The following is an 18,236-nucleotide window of genomic DNA, read 5'->3' as shown; positions in this document are numbered from 1 at the left end:
CATCCAAGCCATATTTCATGGCCAGCCCTTCAGGCAGCCCCGTGATCTTTAGACTCTGCCTCCTCGAGTGATTCTCCAGGTCACCCACCTTCTCTCTTCTGACCCTCCGCCGTCATCAGCATTTCTGCATCCAACAAGGCTAGCCGATCCTCATGGTCGGCCACCAACTCCTCCACCTTCTGGATTGTTGCATTCTGCACCCCCAGCCTCTGCTCCACTCTCTCCAGGGCAGCCCAAAATGGCTCTGCCCCCCCCCCCCCCTCCTCCAAGACCACCTTTCTCTACTGCTGAAACTGAGCCATCAGAAACTCCACCAGTTGCTCCGTTGACCATTGTGTGGGCAATGACCCCGCAGATCTCACCGCCATCTTTCACTATACTGCGCCACATGAGTCCTCTTGGCCTAGCTATAGTCCTTTGTTCATTGCACTCCTCATTTGATCAGGTTGAGACATTCCCTGTCGAAGGGGAAATCGCTAGTTCTTTCTTATTCTTGCTTTTTTTTTTACCAGCAAACACCCCAAAAATCTGACAGAGAGGGCCAAAGAATTCAACCTCAGGTGGCAGTCCCCTTGTGTGTGACCACTTGTATGAGAGAGTTGTGAGCCTTTGGAACTCTTCTTCATAAGGCAGTTGAAGCAGAATCATTGAATATTTTTAAGGGAGAGCTCGATACATTTTTGACTAACAATCGGGTTAAAGATTATCGGGCGTAGGTGGGAATGTGAAATTGAGGCTCCATTCAGGTCTGCCATGATCTCATTGAATGGAGGAGTAGGTTTGAAGGGCTCAGCGGCCTACTCCCATTCCTAATTTTTAATGTCCTTGTGTATGCAACTCTTACTCTGAGATCATAGATTGCCAAGCTTCATGTCCCAACTGTGGCTTGGAAAAATCCCTTTTCGTATGTTGAGGTATGTAGAGTATGAGAAGTTTGTTGCTCCTGTTCAGTTATTTGAAATATCTACTCCTCAAGCCTTTGATATCACTTCTGATCTTTGACCACTTGTTGCAGAAGGAATCATAGATTTTACAGTGCAGAACGGATGGAGTTGGAATTAGCATTTATACAGATGGACCTCAGTTTGACATCATAGTCAAAAGACAGCAGCTCCTATCTCTCAGTAATGCACTGAAGTGGCAGCCTTGATAATTGTGTTAAAATTCTGAAGTGGCATTTGAACCCACAATCCTCTGACTCGGAGACAAGAGTTCTACCATCTGAGCAGTAGCTGAGACAAGTTAACATCGTTGGTTTCTCAGGTGGGCAAGTTGACCTCCTCATGGGCCTCCTCCTGGCTTTTGACAATGAGGCAATATACAGGCCCCAGGATGGGCAGAGCCCACGGGTGGAGAATGGTGAACTCAGGCTCATGTCTGCCTCTCCTCTTGTGGAATTTTCCATCCCTGAGAGAGATCCATACCATGTTCCAGTGAGCCAATCAGGTTATAGACTATTTCCTTGACACTATAATCATATTGTTAAATATACCACAGCTACGTTTGGCTTTGTTGCTTAACTAATTGGATTCTGCTTGGTTTATTATATTCGAGGTGTCCTTATGGGGACTGTGGTGGTATGGATATGAGCACTGCCATTGGTGCAGAGCACTGGCTTCCCATTGGCTCTGGCTGGTCATGTGCCTCTCATCCGATTGGTTTGGACTATTCATGTGACTGCTCTCCAATTGGTCGAGAGGCAAGTAGGCCCCGCCTCCAAGGCAGGGTATAAGTACCCAGAGTTCCCGGCGGTCGGCCATTCTCTGTAGTCAACCACTGGGCTAACAACTAGCTGATTAAAGCCACAGTTCGGATCCTAAATGTGTCTTGAGTCGAATTGATGGTACATCAATTTAATCAGCTAGAATTTTGGAATGGAGTTTCGCATCAAGCCTGACTGCCTCCGCACCAGCCCGCATGCTGCAAATGCGTCTGCAATTTTTAAACACTGGCAGGCGTGTTTTAATAGCTACCTGATGACTGCAGCCGGCAAGCCCACCAAGGAGCAGAAACTCCACATCCTCCACTCATGTGTGGGCACATCGGTCTACGCAATGATCGAGGACGAAGGCGATTTTGATGTGGCCATGGAGATTCTCAAAGGACACTTTCTCCGGCCGGTCAATGAAGTATACGCACGGCATCTCCTGACGGCCAGACAACAGTTCCCTGGTGAGTCCCTCGACGTGTTTTACCAGGCCCTCACAGCTCTAGGGAGAACGTGCGCATGTCTCCAAGTTTCAGCGACGGAGCACATGGAACTTCTAATCAGAGACGCTTACGTTGCTGGCATGCAGTCTCCTTCTATCCGCCAACGATTGCTAGAGAAGAACACCCTCAGCCTAGCTGAGGCACGGACTCTTGCAACCTCCCTGGAGGTTGCTGACCTGAACGCCCGCACATACGCCCCCGGCCGCCACGAGACCCCCTGGACTTCATGGCACGCACCAACCCCATCCTCCGTGGACCCCGACACCCCCCCCCCCCCCAAGCCTGCACCGCGGGTCACTCCGATAAACTAGCGGGGCCCCGTTGCTATTTCTGTGGCCTCTCAAAGCACCCCCGCCCGTGCTGCCCAGCCCGCTCCGCTCTGTGTAAGAGCTGCGGGAAGAAGGGCCACTACGCGGTGGTCTGCCAGACCAAGTTGGTCGCTGCTGTCCAACGCAGCGACCGCGGATCGCCCCCCCCCCCCCCGGGCCCCCTCAGGGCCCCACACCACACACCAACCTCTCTGGCCCGCATCCCGGCTCCCGCAACGGTCCCATGGTCGCGCCCCCAGCTGCCCCGACCGGCCCGCGGACACCGCTGACACTGCCCCCAGCCGCCACGAGGCTCCCACGGGCGCCGCCATCTTGGGCCAACACGGAAGGCCCTGCAAGCGATTACTCTGACACTGAGGAGGATCTGGAACTCTCACCACAACTGGCTTCCATCAAACTTGACCAGTCGCAACCATGCTCGCTCACCAAGACTACAACGATGGTTCAGCTCAACGGACACAAAACAAGGTGCCTGCTGGACTCCGGGAGCACGGAAAGTTTCGTCCACCCTGACACGGTAAGACGCTGCGCGCTCCCCATCCACCCAGTTAAACATAAAATTGAATTGGCCTCAGGCTCGCATTCCGTCCAAATCACCGGGTGCTGCATAGCGGACCTCACAGTCCAGGGGAGGGTATTCAAAAATTTCAAACTCCTCATTCTCCCCAGTCTATGCGCTCCGGCACTCTTTGGCCTGGACTTCCAGTGCAACCTGCAGAGCGTGACGTTTCAATTCATCGGCCCTATTCCTCCTCTTACTGTTTGCAGACTCGCGTCCCTCAAAGTGGACCCCCGTTCCTTGTTTGCTAATCTCACCCCAGATTGTAAACCTGTCGCCACTCGGAGCAGACGCTACAGTGCCCAGGACCGGACCTTCATCGGGACCGAGGTCCAGAGGCTCCTTAAGGAAGTAGTTATCGAGGCCAGCAACAGTCCCTGGCGAGCCCAACTGCTGGTAGTTCGGACTGGGGAGAAAAACCGGATGGTCATCGATTACAGTCAGACCATCAACAGGTTTACGCAGCTGGACACGTATCCTCTCCCCCGTATTTCCGACCTGGTTAACAGGATTGCGAAGTACAAAGTCTTCTCCATGGTGGACCTTAAGTCCGCCTACCACCAGCTCCCCATTCGCGCGAGTGACCGATAGTACACCGCGTTTGAGGCAGATGGGCGCCTCTACCACTTCCTCAGGGTTCCATTCGGTGTCACAAATGGAGTCTCAGTCTTCCAACGGGAGATGGACCGAATGGTCGACAAGCACGGTTTACGGGCCACCTTCCCGTATCTCGATAACGTCACCATCTGCGGCCACGACCAGCAGGACCACGACATCAACCTCCAAAAATTCCTCCGAACCGCAAAACTCCTTAATTTAACTTACAATAAGGATAAGTGCGTGTTTAGCACCGACCGTCTAGCCATCCTTGGCTACGTAGTGCGTAACGGAGTGATAGGTCCCGATCCCGAACGCATTCGCCCCCTGATGGAACTCCCTCTCCCCAACTCCCTCAAATCCCTCAAACGCTGCCTGGGCTTCTTCTCATACTATGCCCAGTGGGTCCCCAACTACGCCGTCAAAGCCCGCCCCATCATCCAGTCCACCTCCTTTCCCCAGTTGATGGAGGCCCACCAGGCCTTTAGCCGCATCAAAGCAGATATCGCAAAGGCCACGATGCATGCTATCGACGAGTCTCTCCCATTCCAGGTCGAGAGCGACGCGTCTGACGTAGCTCTGGTGGCCACCCTGAACCAAGCGGGCAGACCCGTGGCCTTCTTTTCACGAACCCTCCACGCTTCCAAAATCCGCCATTCCTCGGTGGAAAAGGAGGCACAGGCCATAGTCAAAGCTGTGCGATATTGGAGGCACTATCTGGCCAGCAGGAGGTTTACCCTCCTCACAGACGAACGGTCAGTAGCTTTCATGTTCGATAATGCACAGAGGGGCAAGATCAAGAACGACAAGATCTTGCAGTGGCGGATCGAGTTGTCCACGCACAACTACGATATCTTGTATCGTCCTTGGAAGCTCAACGAGCCTTCCGATGCCCTATCCCGCGGTACCTGCGCCAGCACGCAGATTGACCGCCTCCGCTCCCTCCACACGGACCTTTGCCATCCAGGGGTAACCCGTTTCTACCATTTTATTAAGATCCGCAACCTGCCCTACTCCGTCGAGGAAGTCAGGACCGTCACTAGGGACTGCCACGTCTGCGCCGAGTGCAAACCGCACTTCTACCGCCCCGAACGAGCGCATCTGATCAAGGCATCCCGCCCCTTTGAACGTCTCAGTATAGACTTCAAGGGTCCGCTCCCCTCCAAAAACCGTAACACTTATTTCTTGAGTGTTATCGATGAATACTCTCGATTCCCTTTCGCCATTCCCTGTCCCGACATGACCACAACAACCGTCATAAAGGCCCTCCTATCCATCTTCTCCCTGTTCGGTTACCCGGCATACATCCACAGCGACCGGGGGTCCTCTTTTATGAATGACGAACTGCGTCAATTCCTGCTCAGCAGGGGCATAGCCTCTAGCAGGACGACCAGTTATAACCACCGGGGTAACGGTCAGGTTGAGCGGGAGAATGGCACCATTTGGAAGACCATCCTACGGTCCAGAAATGTCCCTATTTCCCGTTGGCAAGAAGTCATTCCCGACGCCCTGCATTCAATCCGGTCTCTCCTCTGTACTACCACTAATCAAACACCTCATGAACGTCTTCTTGTTTTCCCCAGGAAGTCGTCCTCAGGATCCCCTCTCCCGACCTGGCTGGCCACCCCCGGGCCCATCTTGCTCCGGAAGCATGTGCGGGTGCACAAGGCCGACCCGTTGGTTGAGCGAGTCCAGTTACTCCACGCCAACCCGCAATATGCGTACGTGGAGTATCCTGACGGTCGGCAGGATAACGGTCTTGCTCCGGGACCTGGCACCCGCTGGCATGTGGCCTTCTCCCCCTACACCAACACCTCTCCCCCAACCCCAATTCCCCCCAGCGCCGCCCGCACCCCCACGACCCAGCGCACATGCCCCCTCTTCCCCGATTACAGCGTCTCCACCACCGGCCCGGGGTACGGAGACACATCTACGACCAACGCTCCCGGAGGTAAGGACGACCATCGGCCAGACATCACCGGCTCCACTGCGATGGTCCTCCAGAACACCACGGGCACCCAACAGGCTGATCGTCTCCATCTGATGCGGCCATGGGACGTTTTTTGGACATTTTTGTGTTATTCTGTTATTAGTAGTAGTAGTAGTATTGTTTTGCCACGAACCAGTGGGCAGCTCACCCCTATCAATTTTCACTGCTCATACCACCAGTCCTTGGACTCCCCCTCTCTCTCTCCCACTTACAACCCCCCCTTCTTTCTCCACAAGGGGTGAATGTGGTGGTATGGATATGAGCACTGCCATTGGTGCAGAGCACTGGCTTCCCATTGGCTCTGGCTGGTCATGTGCCTCTCGTCCGATTGGTTGGGACTAGTCATGTGACTGCTCTCCAATTGATCGAGAGGCAAGTAGGCCCCGCCTCCGAGGCGGGGTATAAGTACCCAGACTTCCCGGCGGTCGGCCATTCTCTGTAGTCGACCACCGGGCTAACAACTAGCTGATTAAAGCCACAGTTCGGATCCTAAATGTGTCTTGAGTCGAATTGATGGTACATCGGGGACCACTAATTTTTATTGGTGATACTGGGGCAGCTCAGTGTCACCCATCGATAGTCCAAATCAAAACAGGTTAAAGTAGATTAGAGACCACATATTCCAACATGTCAATACTTACGATTGCCCACTGCAGTTGCTTTTGATTGTTTGGTGAGTAATGTGTCGATGTTTTTTCCCTTAGGTAGGGTTTGCATTGCGCAGTCCCTGAAAATCCCTCGCGAGCCAAAACCAGGTGAATTTGACAAGATCATCAAACGCTTGCTGGAAACCCCCAATGCTCGTGGAATAATCATATTTGCAAGCGAAGATGACATCAGGTGCGTGTTACATTTTTTTGTAAGTTGACTGTGTTTCATTCGGGCTTCTGGGAAACCTAAGTGCTCGTCAAATTGACGAGAGTTTCTATTCTGATAAAGGCACGGCTAAGGATTTCAGCCAGAGTTTAGATCACAGAAATATTGCATATGAATAAAGCTGTTCGAAACAATGATTTGTAATGGCTGCGATTCCCTCTGAGGTGCGCAGGGAGTTCTAATGCAATTACACTTCAGGCTGCAGCCTTGATCCTTTGGGAAATAGAACTGGTTTTCTGAAGCCTGCAAATGAAATAGATCAGAAACTAACCAGCGAGGTGGGAGAAAGTGACAAAGTGAACACGACAGTTGGAATGATTTAGATCAGATTAGATGACCATTTCCTGTGGCACAAACTCAAGCTTCAAACAGGTGTCTCTGCTGTTTTCTTTTTAAGTATTGGGCTGTCAAAATGATTGGTTAAATGGGTTGCACTGTTGCCCTTTTAATGTCTGGGGGATGGTTGGGGGGGGGTGTGTTGGGGTGAAAGAGCCACAATGGTTGCTCTTAATTCCAAGCAAAAGCTGAAGTATCACGGTTTAACCCCCCCCTCCCTTCCCCCACTTTTATCCCCCACTTTTATCCACAGCCGTTTACTGGAGGCCGCCAAGCGATCCAATCAGACGAAGCATTTCCTCTGGGTGGGCTCTGACAGCTGGGGTTCAAAGGTCGCGCCAGTACACCAGCAAGAAAAGGTCGCTGAAGGGGCCGTCACCATCCTCCCCAAGAGAGCCTCAATTGAAGGTAGGATCACCCGAAGGAGAGCCATCCTCAGTGCTTATTTTTCTGTGTTCTGATTGAAATGCATAATAATAAAAATCTTTCTTAATGTCACAAGTAGGCTTATATTAACACTGCAACGAAGTTAATGTGAAAATCCCCTAATCGCCACACTCCGGCGTCTGTTCGGGTACTTGGAGGGAGAATTCAGAATGTCCAATTCATCTAACAGCAATTCTTTCGAGACTTGTGGGAGGAAACCGGAGCACCCGGAGTTAACCCACGCACACACGGGGAGAACGTGCAGTCTCCGCACAGACAGTGACCCAAACCAGGAATCGAACCCAGGTCCCTGGCCCTGTGAAGCAATTGTGCCGACCACTGTGCCACCGTGACTTGAGACCAAGCCGAGTGGAAAGTGCCAAACTCGGTAATATTCCCCCTCCAGAGGTGAAAAGATCGCAGTTGAGGGAAATTGGTTCCAGACCACGTTCATCTATTTACACTGCAGACTGTCACAAGTTCGCTACACTGCCAGTGGTGTAAATTTTTAGGACTTCAAAAAATTCTAACATGTTTAAAGCGCCGGGAGGAAAAGAATGTGCAGTGCTGCGTACACCGTCATTTTAATGACTTACAGCACTTGTTGCAGATGGTTTGAAAAGTTTCAGGCGCTGCCCACTGTTTGACAGAGCTGACCATTTTGGTTCTTCCTCAGGCTTTGATCGGTACTTCAGAAGCCGTACACTGGAGAACAACAGGAGGAATGTCTGGTTTGCAGAGTTTTGGGAGGAGAACTTCAACTGTAAATTAAGCTGGCACGGGAAGAGAAATAGCAAGATCAAGAAATGCACAGGTAATGAAGTTTATTTATTGAGAGCAAAATCTGTTTGGCACAGCAGACTGTTTCTACTGATTTAGGTCACGCTGCTGGTGTGAAGCATTATTTACTGACACCAATATTGACCAGTATAGGGCAGCACGGTGGCGCAGTGGGTTAGCCCTGCTGCCTCACGGCGCCGAGGTCCCAGGTTCGATCCCAGCTCTGGGTCACTGTCCGTGTGGAGTTTGCACATTCTCCCCGTGTCTGCATGGGTTTCGCCCCCACAACCTAAAAGATGTGCAGGATAGGTGGATTGGCCACGCTAAATTGCCTCTTAATTGTAAAAAATTAATTGGGTACTCTAAATTTATAAATAAAAAAGAAAATATTGACCAGTACGTTCAAAGTTCCTGGGAGGGATTCTCTGGTCGCCGACACCGAAATTGCGTTCGGCCATCGGCTGGAGAATGACCGTTCCTGACCAAATCAGGGGCTGCTCTGCTTTGGCAGTGCTCCGCCCCCTCCAAAGCGGCACACTCTCCGAGTATGCCACGCCACGTATCGATGGCCTCAGGACATTGCCTGAGGTCCACCCCCCAATGCTCCGCACCCGACTGGCTGAGTTCCCGACAGCTTTGGTCGCGTGTTGTCTCATCCGTCGGGAACTCGGCTTGGCGATTGCGGACTCAGTTCAGCGCCGCCACAGTCGGGGGAGGGTCGGCAGGGGGGGTTTTATTAGGGGCTGAGGGCATTGTGAGAGGTGATCCGGGGCGCGCGAGCCGGCAAACGGAGGCGGCACTATTTCGCGGGCTGGGTCCGCAGGGCGGCGTCCGCCATGTAGCACGGCATGGCCGCTGCAGGCCTCCGCTGTGCGCATGCATGGCCAGGGACCCGGCAATTCTCCGGGCCGTATCGGCAGCTAGAGCTGGGTGCATTGCCCTAGAATCGGAAAATCCAGCCCCTTGTGTTTGCATTTTCCTCAGCTGTTGCATATCTGCTACACATTGACTTGGATTTTTCCAGCCCTCTCTGCGGCATGTTTTCCTGTGGGGGAGGCGACTGGCCAACGGCTGCGGGCGGGGTCCTGTGGTCCCGTCGAAATATATGCCATTTTTGTATGGCCTGCCACTCTGGAACCCGCTGCAGAGGATGGAGGGTTGGGGGGGGGGGGGGGGGGGGGGGGATAGACAATCTCTGAGGTGAGGAGTGAACCACTCTCTGTACATTACCCTGTTTTGAACCCTGTTGCTGTAGCCGCCATGTTCATATTGCTGGACCAGTTAAGTCCACACATTAGATCAGTGCACATTGGTTAAGCTAATTGACTCCTGCTTTGAGTTTGATATAATTCGTAAATTGACAATATTCTGCTCTCTAAGCAATTTATAAAAAAATATAAGCAATGGAAGTTTCAACACATGCCTCTGAGGCTTCAGTGAAAACAGAAGGAGTGGCCATTAGCTGAAGCAAAAACAAATGTAGTTATGAAAATGGACGTTTGCTGTAATCGGTATCAAGCTGTTTTCTAACACGGGTTCACATGCAAAGAAACGAGCTACTGTTGTGGCTGCTTTATTATCTCAATTGTTTCGTTTGCTGGCCTTAACAGCTTTCATGCTTTAAGCCTTTCAGACTTTAGATTGGAGCGAATGTCATAATGTATCGAAACTCGAAATATGGGTCTTTGTGCTGCTCAGTGAAAGGAGAGGTAATGGCCAAGAGTTTTTCTTGATGGTGATCTGCAGAGGTTCGCAGCTCTTATTAAAAATATTGCACTTTTTTTTACCTTGGAGGGAGCAACCTGTGATGTTTTCAGAAAAAAGAAACATGTGCCGATTGAAAGGATGTCGCGAATGGAACTGGGTGGTTAAAGTGGGGAAGATCGATTCATTGAATCGAGAGGCGGAACTTTACGGCTCCCTCACGATGGGGGGTCGGTCTGTAAAATGCTGTTCAAAGGTCCATTGACTTTGGCGGAACTGAAAAATCCCACCATCATGAGGAGCTGTAAAATTCAGGCCATAGGCTAATGTAGCGCGGGTGAGGAGGGCATTCGGCCCATTGTGTCTATGTTGGTTCTTTGGTTCAACTGTACAATTAGTTGTACTTCCCTGTCCTTGCCCTGTATACCTGGAAATGTTTCCCTTCAGATGTTCGTCCAATTCCATTTTGAAAGCAAATATTTATTCCGCTTCTAACAACTTTTCAACAACTGATGCAATTTGCTGCATCAGTTTTTTCCCCCTATAATGTCTCTGATTCTTTTGCCAGTCTGTGTTCTCTGGTTACCCACCTTACTGACACTGGAAATAGCTTCTCCTTATTTCTCCTTATTTATTTTCTCAAAACCCTTCAAAATGTTGAGCATGCTCTCTGTTCTCAGGACAAAAACTCATATTCACCAGTCTGTCCACGTGAGCGAAGCCCCTTAACCATGGTAGCATTCTAGAAAATCTCTTCTGCACACTCTCAAGGTCTTGGCATTTTTCCCAAAGCCTGGCGCCCAGAGTTCAATACAATAGACCAGTGACAGGCCTAACAAATCGTATAGCTTAACGTCTTGCTTTTGTAATCTGTGCCTCTGTTAATAAAGCCTAGGATCCCATCTGCATTTCTTTTAAACGGCTTTCTCAATTCGAGCTTTAAAGAGATACAGCCCACATCTCTGTTCCTGCACGCCTTTTAAAATTGTAACTTATGTTTATATTGCACAAGTTGCTCATCAGACCCACTGACTTAGGCCTGGATGTTAGATATTGGCCGGGATTCTCCGACCCGGCGGCAGGTCGGAGAATTCCGGGGACGAGAGAATCGTGCCCCGAGGCCGGCTTCCCCATTCTCGCTGATTCTCGGGCGCCCGTGGGATTCCCGCCGCACTGTCGGGGGCCGTTGACAGCGGCCCCCCTGGCAATTCTCCGGGCCCCGATGGGCCGAGTGGTTGACAGGTTTGGCCGAGTCCCGCCGGCGTGGGTTACTCGAGTCCCTCATGGAGGGACCTGTATGGTGAGTCTGCAGGGGCCCTCTTAGAGGGCGGGGGGGGGAGGGGGGGATCCGACCCTGGGGGGAGGGCCCCCACGGTGGCCTGGTCCGCGATAGGGGCCTACCGATCGGTGGGCGGGCTGGTTCCGTGGGGGCCTATTTTACTCTGCGCCGGGCCTCTGTAGGGCTCCGCCATATTGCCCGCGAGCCGGCGTCCTGAAGGGAACCCCCGCGCATGCGCGGAATCACGCCGGCCATTCCGCGCATGAGCGAAGCTGCGCGGCCCGTTCCACGCCGGCTGGAGCTGCGCGGACCACTCTGGCGCCAACCTAGCCCCCTAGGAAGCAGACCGTTCCGACCATTGATGCCGGATTGGTTGGCGCCACTTTTCACGCCGGCATGGGGACATAGCACCATTATTGGAGAATCCCACCCATAAACCATGACTTCCAAGCCCCTCCTTGCTAATTCACGCTCCCCGCAAATGGCCCCTCATATACTCCATACCAACGCATGGCCTATCCATGACCATTCAGCGGGCTGACGCCACATAGAGTCAATGAATATCGATGGCATGTGTGGAACTGTTGCAGGAAGGGCGCAATTGTGGTGATCACCTTAGGTTTATCTCCACCACAGCACTATTTCTGCCAGCTGGCAAGAGTTACAATCCACCCTAAATCTTTGAAATATACTGCTTCTTGCTCAAAGCGTAAAGTACCAAAAAACAATTGGAAATACCTTTGCTGCCACTGATAAGCTATATTTCACACCAAACTTAAAACAGCATCTGAACCAATTTGTTTAAACATCCGGCTGTCTCACCCCACAAAAAGGGATTTATGGCAAAATGCCAGACACAATCACCCTGTACATGATGCAGCATTGAGAGAGAGTAGGCTCCAACCGCACCATTCTGCCAATTTTGCCGGTTTAACACGATGGCTATTTCATGATGCTCAGATTTAAAATTTAGCATTGTTTTAACATGTAGTTAGGCTCACTTCAGGAAAGAGGTGAAGAATACCGACGGTGGGAGCATACCCTTTCCTCCGTTGCTTCTCACAGAATTTCAATGAGTTTTAGTCTAGCAAACACCTTAGAATGATTAATGTTCATTCCAGGAAACTTGTTTGATGCTTGGCTAAGATTACACGAAGAACAGAACAGAAGAGATGCTGTGAACTGTTGAGTTATGAAGACATGTTGGTCTGAGTGAAAAGGAGTGGCTGGATAGGCTGGGACTTTTTTTCCATGGAGCGTAGGAGGCTTAGGGGTGATCTTATAGAGGTCTATAAAATAATGAGGAGCATAGACAAGGTGGATAGTCGACATCTTTTCTCAAAAGTAGAGGAGTCTAGAACTAGAACTTAAGGTGAGAGGGGAGAGATACAAAAGGGACCAGAGGGGAAGTTTTTTCACACAGAGGGTGGTGAGCATCTGGAACGGGCTGCCAGAGGCAGTGGTAGAGGCAGGTATGGTTGCCTTTTGGACAGTTACATGGGCAGGGTGGGTATGGAGGGATATGAGCCAAATGCGGGCAAGTGGGACCAGCTTGGTGGTAGAAACTGGGCGGCATGAACAAGCTGGGCCGAAGGGCCTGTTTCCATGCTGTAAACATCTATGACTCTATGACTAGATCAGAGAGACATGCAATTGTTGCTTGGCAATAGCAATAGCCATGGTAGCTGGGATGACAGGATACTGCTACTTAGACATTCTGGCTTCTAGGGGAAGAATGAACTGCCTACTCCAGTAACGAGAACACGTGGTCAAAAAAGTACGGAACGCCGACATGTTGGGAGGCTAGCAGCAACCTACTGACTTTGGCCTTTTAACTCAACTGTGATTTGAAATGTGCGGGGGACTCCTGTGGGGCAGGCGGGTGGACCATTATAATAGGGAAAGTGCTCATTAAGAGCAGCTTTAAATCAGGGGCTGAGCTTAACTGTGTCATCAGTTTCCCAAGCTTCCCGAAACCCAGCCACACTCGAGGCCTCCCGTGCTCAATGGGCGCTGCAGGGGTTGGATTGCTTCATCGACCCCAGTTTTCACATTTTGATTTACTGTTTTTAAGTTTCCGTTCCTCTTTGTTCTTTTTGGGCTGTGCTCTGTTTGTTTTTAGGAGCGGCCTCTTTTCATTTATTCTTCAGTTAATTTCTCTTCTAATTAGTTGATGGCCTCAAAATACATTCTGAAAGTCGGCAGGGAAATCGAGGTGAGGGGGCAGTGGGTTTTGACAGGGCTAAACAGGCAACATGTGCTTTAAATGCTTTTGTGATTTGGTGAAAGGCTTTTCTTGACCAGAGAATGGACATTCACTACTTTTGGGAGTGATTTCCAATACTGTGGAGTCCTTTACTACTTTGGAGTTTATTCCCTTTGTCCCAGCACTTTCCAGTTGCAAACTTTAAGAGCAGTATGGAAGCCACTTACGAAGCTGAACCTTGGACCTCAGATGAAGAACAAGATGAGCAGCAGCACTGGGAACAGCGGCAGTCTCCTTAACAGCCTGGCACACCACAGGAGAGCAGGGAGGAGGCCGCATGACCAAATATCCCCCAAATGAGATTTTCAGGCGGAGGGCAAGCTTCCTGGACATGACTCAGCAGCAGTACCTCAGGAGACTCCGAAGACAGAATGAGGATTTAGTAAAACAAAAAGACCAATAAATTAAAAATAAAGAGGGGAATAACAGCCCCTGGTGGGGCAATGTAACTAAAATAAAATGTCAAAGGAAACGTAACTAACTAAACCAAAATGTCATTTTTGGGGGTGATTCGGTCATTATTAGAACATAGAACATAGAACAGTACAGCACAGAACAGGCCCTTCAGCCCTCGATGTTGTGCCGAGCAATGATCACCCTACTCAAACCCACGTATCCACCCTATACCCGTAACCCAACAACTCATGATTCTAGTTCACTGGCTGTGAGATTGCGTCAGGGTGAGTGAGTGTTGTCTGCCATGTGGCCGTGTGACATTTAATTCTGCTATCAGATAGCTGTGTTACTGTTGAGCTCGTGTTGGAGTGAAATGCATGCTCTAAATTCGGTAATGAAGTGCAGCTCTCCCCGATGTAAGGATTAGAGAATCAGTGTAAGAGAGTTCACGTGGGCGTCTGGGAGGAACTGCCATCTTGCAATAAACCTGGTTCCAGGCACTGGCCGGCTTCAGAATCATTCTTCCTCAACATACAATTATTGGAACGACCAAGCTGGGAGGCCCTCATCTTTCCATCTCCAATCTTCCCGTAACAAGGAACTTCGGTGACCGGGATAGATGGGACTTTTCCTCTTTCAAAAGAGAATCTTAAGAGTAAGTTTGACAGAGGTGTTGAAAATCATGATGTTTATGCACAGAATAGATAGGGAGAGACTCTTTCCATTGGCGGAAGGATCCAGAAACAGAGGACACCGATTTAAGGTGATTGGCAAAAATAAAAGTGAAGGTGGTATGAGGACAGTCATTTTTTACACAGTGGTTTAAGATCTGGAATCCACTGTCTGAAAGTGTGGTGGAGCCAGGTCCAACTGAGGCCTTCAAAAGAGCATTGGATGATTATCTGAAGAGAAACTATTTGGAGGGCTATGGGGAAAATGCAGGTGAGTGGGTTTTAGGTGAGTTGCTCTTGCAGAGAGCCAGCACAGAGAGGACTGGCTGAATGGCCTCCTTCTGTGCAGTAGCCTTTCTATGATTCCATGAAAAGGCACTGCCATACGAACTGCTGAAACTTCTGGGTTCCCCACTTGCGGTGCCCCCCCACCCCCCTCCCCCTTCCCCCCACTCTGAGCGGGACAGAAAGTTAAAACCCAATCACTATTTTGAGGTTATACTGAAGTATATGGGGCAGGGAGCGGGTGGAGGGGGAGGAAGGTCTTTTACCAACCAAATAATTTACACTCTCTTCTTCCACTAGCCATCTCACAAGATAAATACATGTGATGAAAGCTGTCCCATCTTTGTTCAAAATTGCCCTGCAGTTTCCTTGCCATTTTATCCAATGATTTCTTAAATTGGTTTGGGTCGAATCAGGGAAAGTTGGAGATACTCGACAGGTCTTGTCATATCTGTGGAGGGAGATGCAGGTTAATGTTTCGAGTCAATGAGTCATCAGAAGCAAATAAGACTATAAGACACAGGAATAGAAGTAGACCATTTGGTCCATCGTGTCTGCTCCGCTATTCAATGAGATTGTGGCTGATCTGATATGATGATCCTGAACTCCATATTCCCACCTTATCCCCATAACCCTTGATTCCCTCACTGATGAAAAATTTGCTTATCTCAGCCTTGAACCTACTTAATGACCCAAGCTCTACAGCTGTCTGCAGTAAAGAATTCCAATGATTCACTGCCCTCTGGGTGAAGAAATTCCTCCTCATGTCAGTCTGAAATGGGCGACCCCTTACTCTTGGATGATGCCCTTTGGTCCTAGATGCTCCCTCAAGTGGAAACCCGGCTCCTGAAAATCCTTTACGTCTCAAAAAAGTTGCCTCTCATTCTACTCAACATCTCATAAGAAAATCCCTCCATACCCAAGATCAACCCAGTGAACCTTCTTTGGACTGCTTCCAATGAAGTATATATTTCCTCAGATAGGGGGACCAAAACTGTTCACAGTATTACAGGTGTGGTCAAAGTAATGCCTCGTATAGTTTTAGCAAAACCCCTCTTTTTATACTCCATCCCCTTTTGAAATAAAGGTCAACATTCCACTTGCCTTCCCCGTTACCTGCTCAACTAGCTTTTTGTGATTTATGCACAAGTTCATCAAATCACTCTGTGATGATGCATTAGATGATTTGGCTTTGACTAACCTATTTGGCAATTGGAGCGGCACGGTGGCACAGTGGTTAGCACTGCTGCCTCACAGCTCCAGGGTCCCGGGTTCAATTCCAGCCTCGGGTGACTGTCTGTGTGGAGTTTGCACTTTCTCCCCTTATCTGCGTGGGTTTCCTCCGGGTGCTCCAGTTTCCTCCCACAGTCCAAAGATGTGCAGGTTCAGTGGATTGGCCATGATAAATTGCCCCTAATTGTCCAAAAGGTTAGTGGGGGTTACTGGGTTACGGAGATAGGGTGGAGGCATGGGCTTAATTAGGGTGCTCTTTCCAAGGGCCAGTGCTGACTTGGTGGGCTGAATGGCCTCCTCCTGCTCTGTAAATTCTATGACTCTATGATAATTTATTCCATTTTCCATGTGGATCTCGACTGGTGCAAAGAAGTTGCAGATCGCAATCTGAAATTTCCCTTTCACCAGTTTTAAACTCAGTGCCTTGGTCCGAGAGTTGCAGTTTAATTAGTTTAATTAGACTCCGTTCTTTCGGCACCACAGGATGTTTCATTAGATGCCTCTTTTCATGAATGAAAACCTCAATGTTCTTGGTCTCCCCTTGTAAGCCACCTCACGGCTCTCTTCTAACTTGTTTCCAACTGATCATACTTCAAGTAAAACAGTTCTAATTTTCTTGACTGAACCAAGTTCGCTGATGGCTGACAAGACAGATAAGTAACTTGAGATAACTATGCTGCACCCTTGAGCACTTTTAAATGGGCCCTGCAACTTAATGAATCTAATTGGCATGATTATGTCTAGGAGACTGGATAGCCAACCGCACAATTTTATCCCCCCTGGTGAAATTCATTAAGACTGTAGAGTCACAGAATTGAAGATATTTATGACACAGAAGGCAGCCGTTCAGTCTATCATGTCTGTGCTGGCTAATAAGATTTATCCATCCTAATTCTACTTGGTCCATAGTCTTGGAATTAGGTATCACAATCCATATATTTAGCATTGGATTAAATGCAGTGAGGGTTTTCATCTCTACTACCCTCTCAGGCGCTGGGTTTCAGATCCTCACCATCCTCTGGGTAAAATTATTTCTCCTCTAATCTTTCTGTCAATAGACTTCAAGACTGTGACCCTTGATTATTGACCTCTGTTAAAGGGAATAAGTCCTTCCTGTCTTCTCTCTGTGGGTCCTCCATATTTTATACATCTCAATTAACTCTCCCCTCAGCCTTCTCTGTTCCAAATAAAGCAATTCCAGCCCACTCAGTCTTTCCTCATAGCTAAAATTCTACATTCGTGACAACATTAACATAAATGGCCTCTCCACACTTTAAAAAAAAAATTCCAATTAAGGGGCAATTTAGCGTGGGCAATCCATCTGCCCTACAGATCTTTGGGTTGTGGGAGTGAGACCAATGCAGACACGGGGAGAATGTGCAAATTCCACACGGACAGTGACCTCTGTACGCTCTCTAACATGATCACATCCTTCCTGTAAAGTGGTGATTGGAAATGCACATAGTACTGCAGCTGTGGTCGAACTGGTATTTTATCCAAGTTCTTGCATAACCTCCCTGGTTTTATTGTCTAATAAGGGAAAGTATCCCCGAGGCCTTCTGAACTTATTTAGTTACTCTGGTACCTTGAGGAATCAATGAACATGCACTTGAAGGTCCGTCCCTCTGTTCCTCTACATAATAATAATAATAATGGGCGGGATTCTCCGGTATCCGGCGGACGGGTCGAACCGGCGGCAAAGAGTAGCGTGAACCACTCCGGCATCAGGCCGCCCGGAAGGTGCGTAATCCTCGGCATCTTCGGGGGCTAGGCCGGCGCTGGAGTGATTGGCGCCGCGCCAACCGGCGCCGAAGGGCCTCCGCCGGCGGGTGTGAGTTGGCGCATGTGCAGGAGCGCCAGCATGTTCCCAGAACTGCTGGGGTGATTCCTGCGCATGCGCAGTGGGTTTCTTCTCCGCGCAGGCCATGGCGGAGATTTACAGCGGCCCGCGCGGAGGGAAAGAGTACCCTCACGGCACAGGTCCGTCCGCAGATCAGTGGGCCCCGATCGCGGGCCAGGCCACCGTGGGGACCTCCCTGGGGCCAGACCCCCCCCTCGCCCCCCGTCCCCGAGGACTCTGCAGGCCGCCCGCAGAGCCAGGTCCCGCCGGTATAAACCTTGTGTAATTTACGCCGGCGGGACTGGCTGAAAATGGGCGGCCGCACGGCCCATCGCGGAGCGGAGAATAGCCCGGGGGGGGGGGGGGGGGGCGCTGCCAACGGCCCCCGACCGGCACAGTGCAAATCTCGCCCCGCCAAAAAACCGGCGCCGGAGAATTCGGCAGCTGCCGTCGGGGCA

The 18,236-nt window shown here is 50.3% G+C and overlaps 1 protein-coding gene across 2 annotated transcripts in view; it reads left to right on the top strand.

Annotated features, from left to right (window-relative positions):
• LOC119954973 (metabotropic glutamate receptor 8) overlaps positions 1–18,236 on the top strand; it is a 533,585-nt gene that overhangs the window by 328,179 nt on the left and 187,170 nt on the right. For both annotated transcript variants that reach the window (XM_038780737.1, XM_038780738.1), the window contains exons 4-6: positions 6,391–6,526; positions 7,152–7,306; positions 8,001–8,138. In XM_038780737.1, the coding sequence (XP_038636665.1) occupies positions 6,391–6,526; positions 7,152–7,306; positions 8,001–8,138 (429 nt within the window). The remainder of the gene's footprint in view (positions 1–6,390; positions 6,527–7,151; positions 7,307–8,000; positions 8,139–18,236) is intronic.

The sequence above is a fragment of the Scyliorhinus canicula genome, chromosome 20 (assembly GCF_902713615.1).
Source record: "Scyliorhinus canicula chromosome 20, sScyCan1.1, whole genome shotgun sequence".
NCBI lineage: Eukaryota > Metazoa > Chordata > Chondrichthyes > Carcharhiniformes > Scyliorhinidae > Scyliorhinus > Scyliorhinus canicula.
This window is presented reverse-complemented; position numbering and strand designations above follow the sequence as displayed.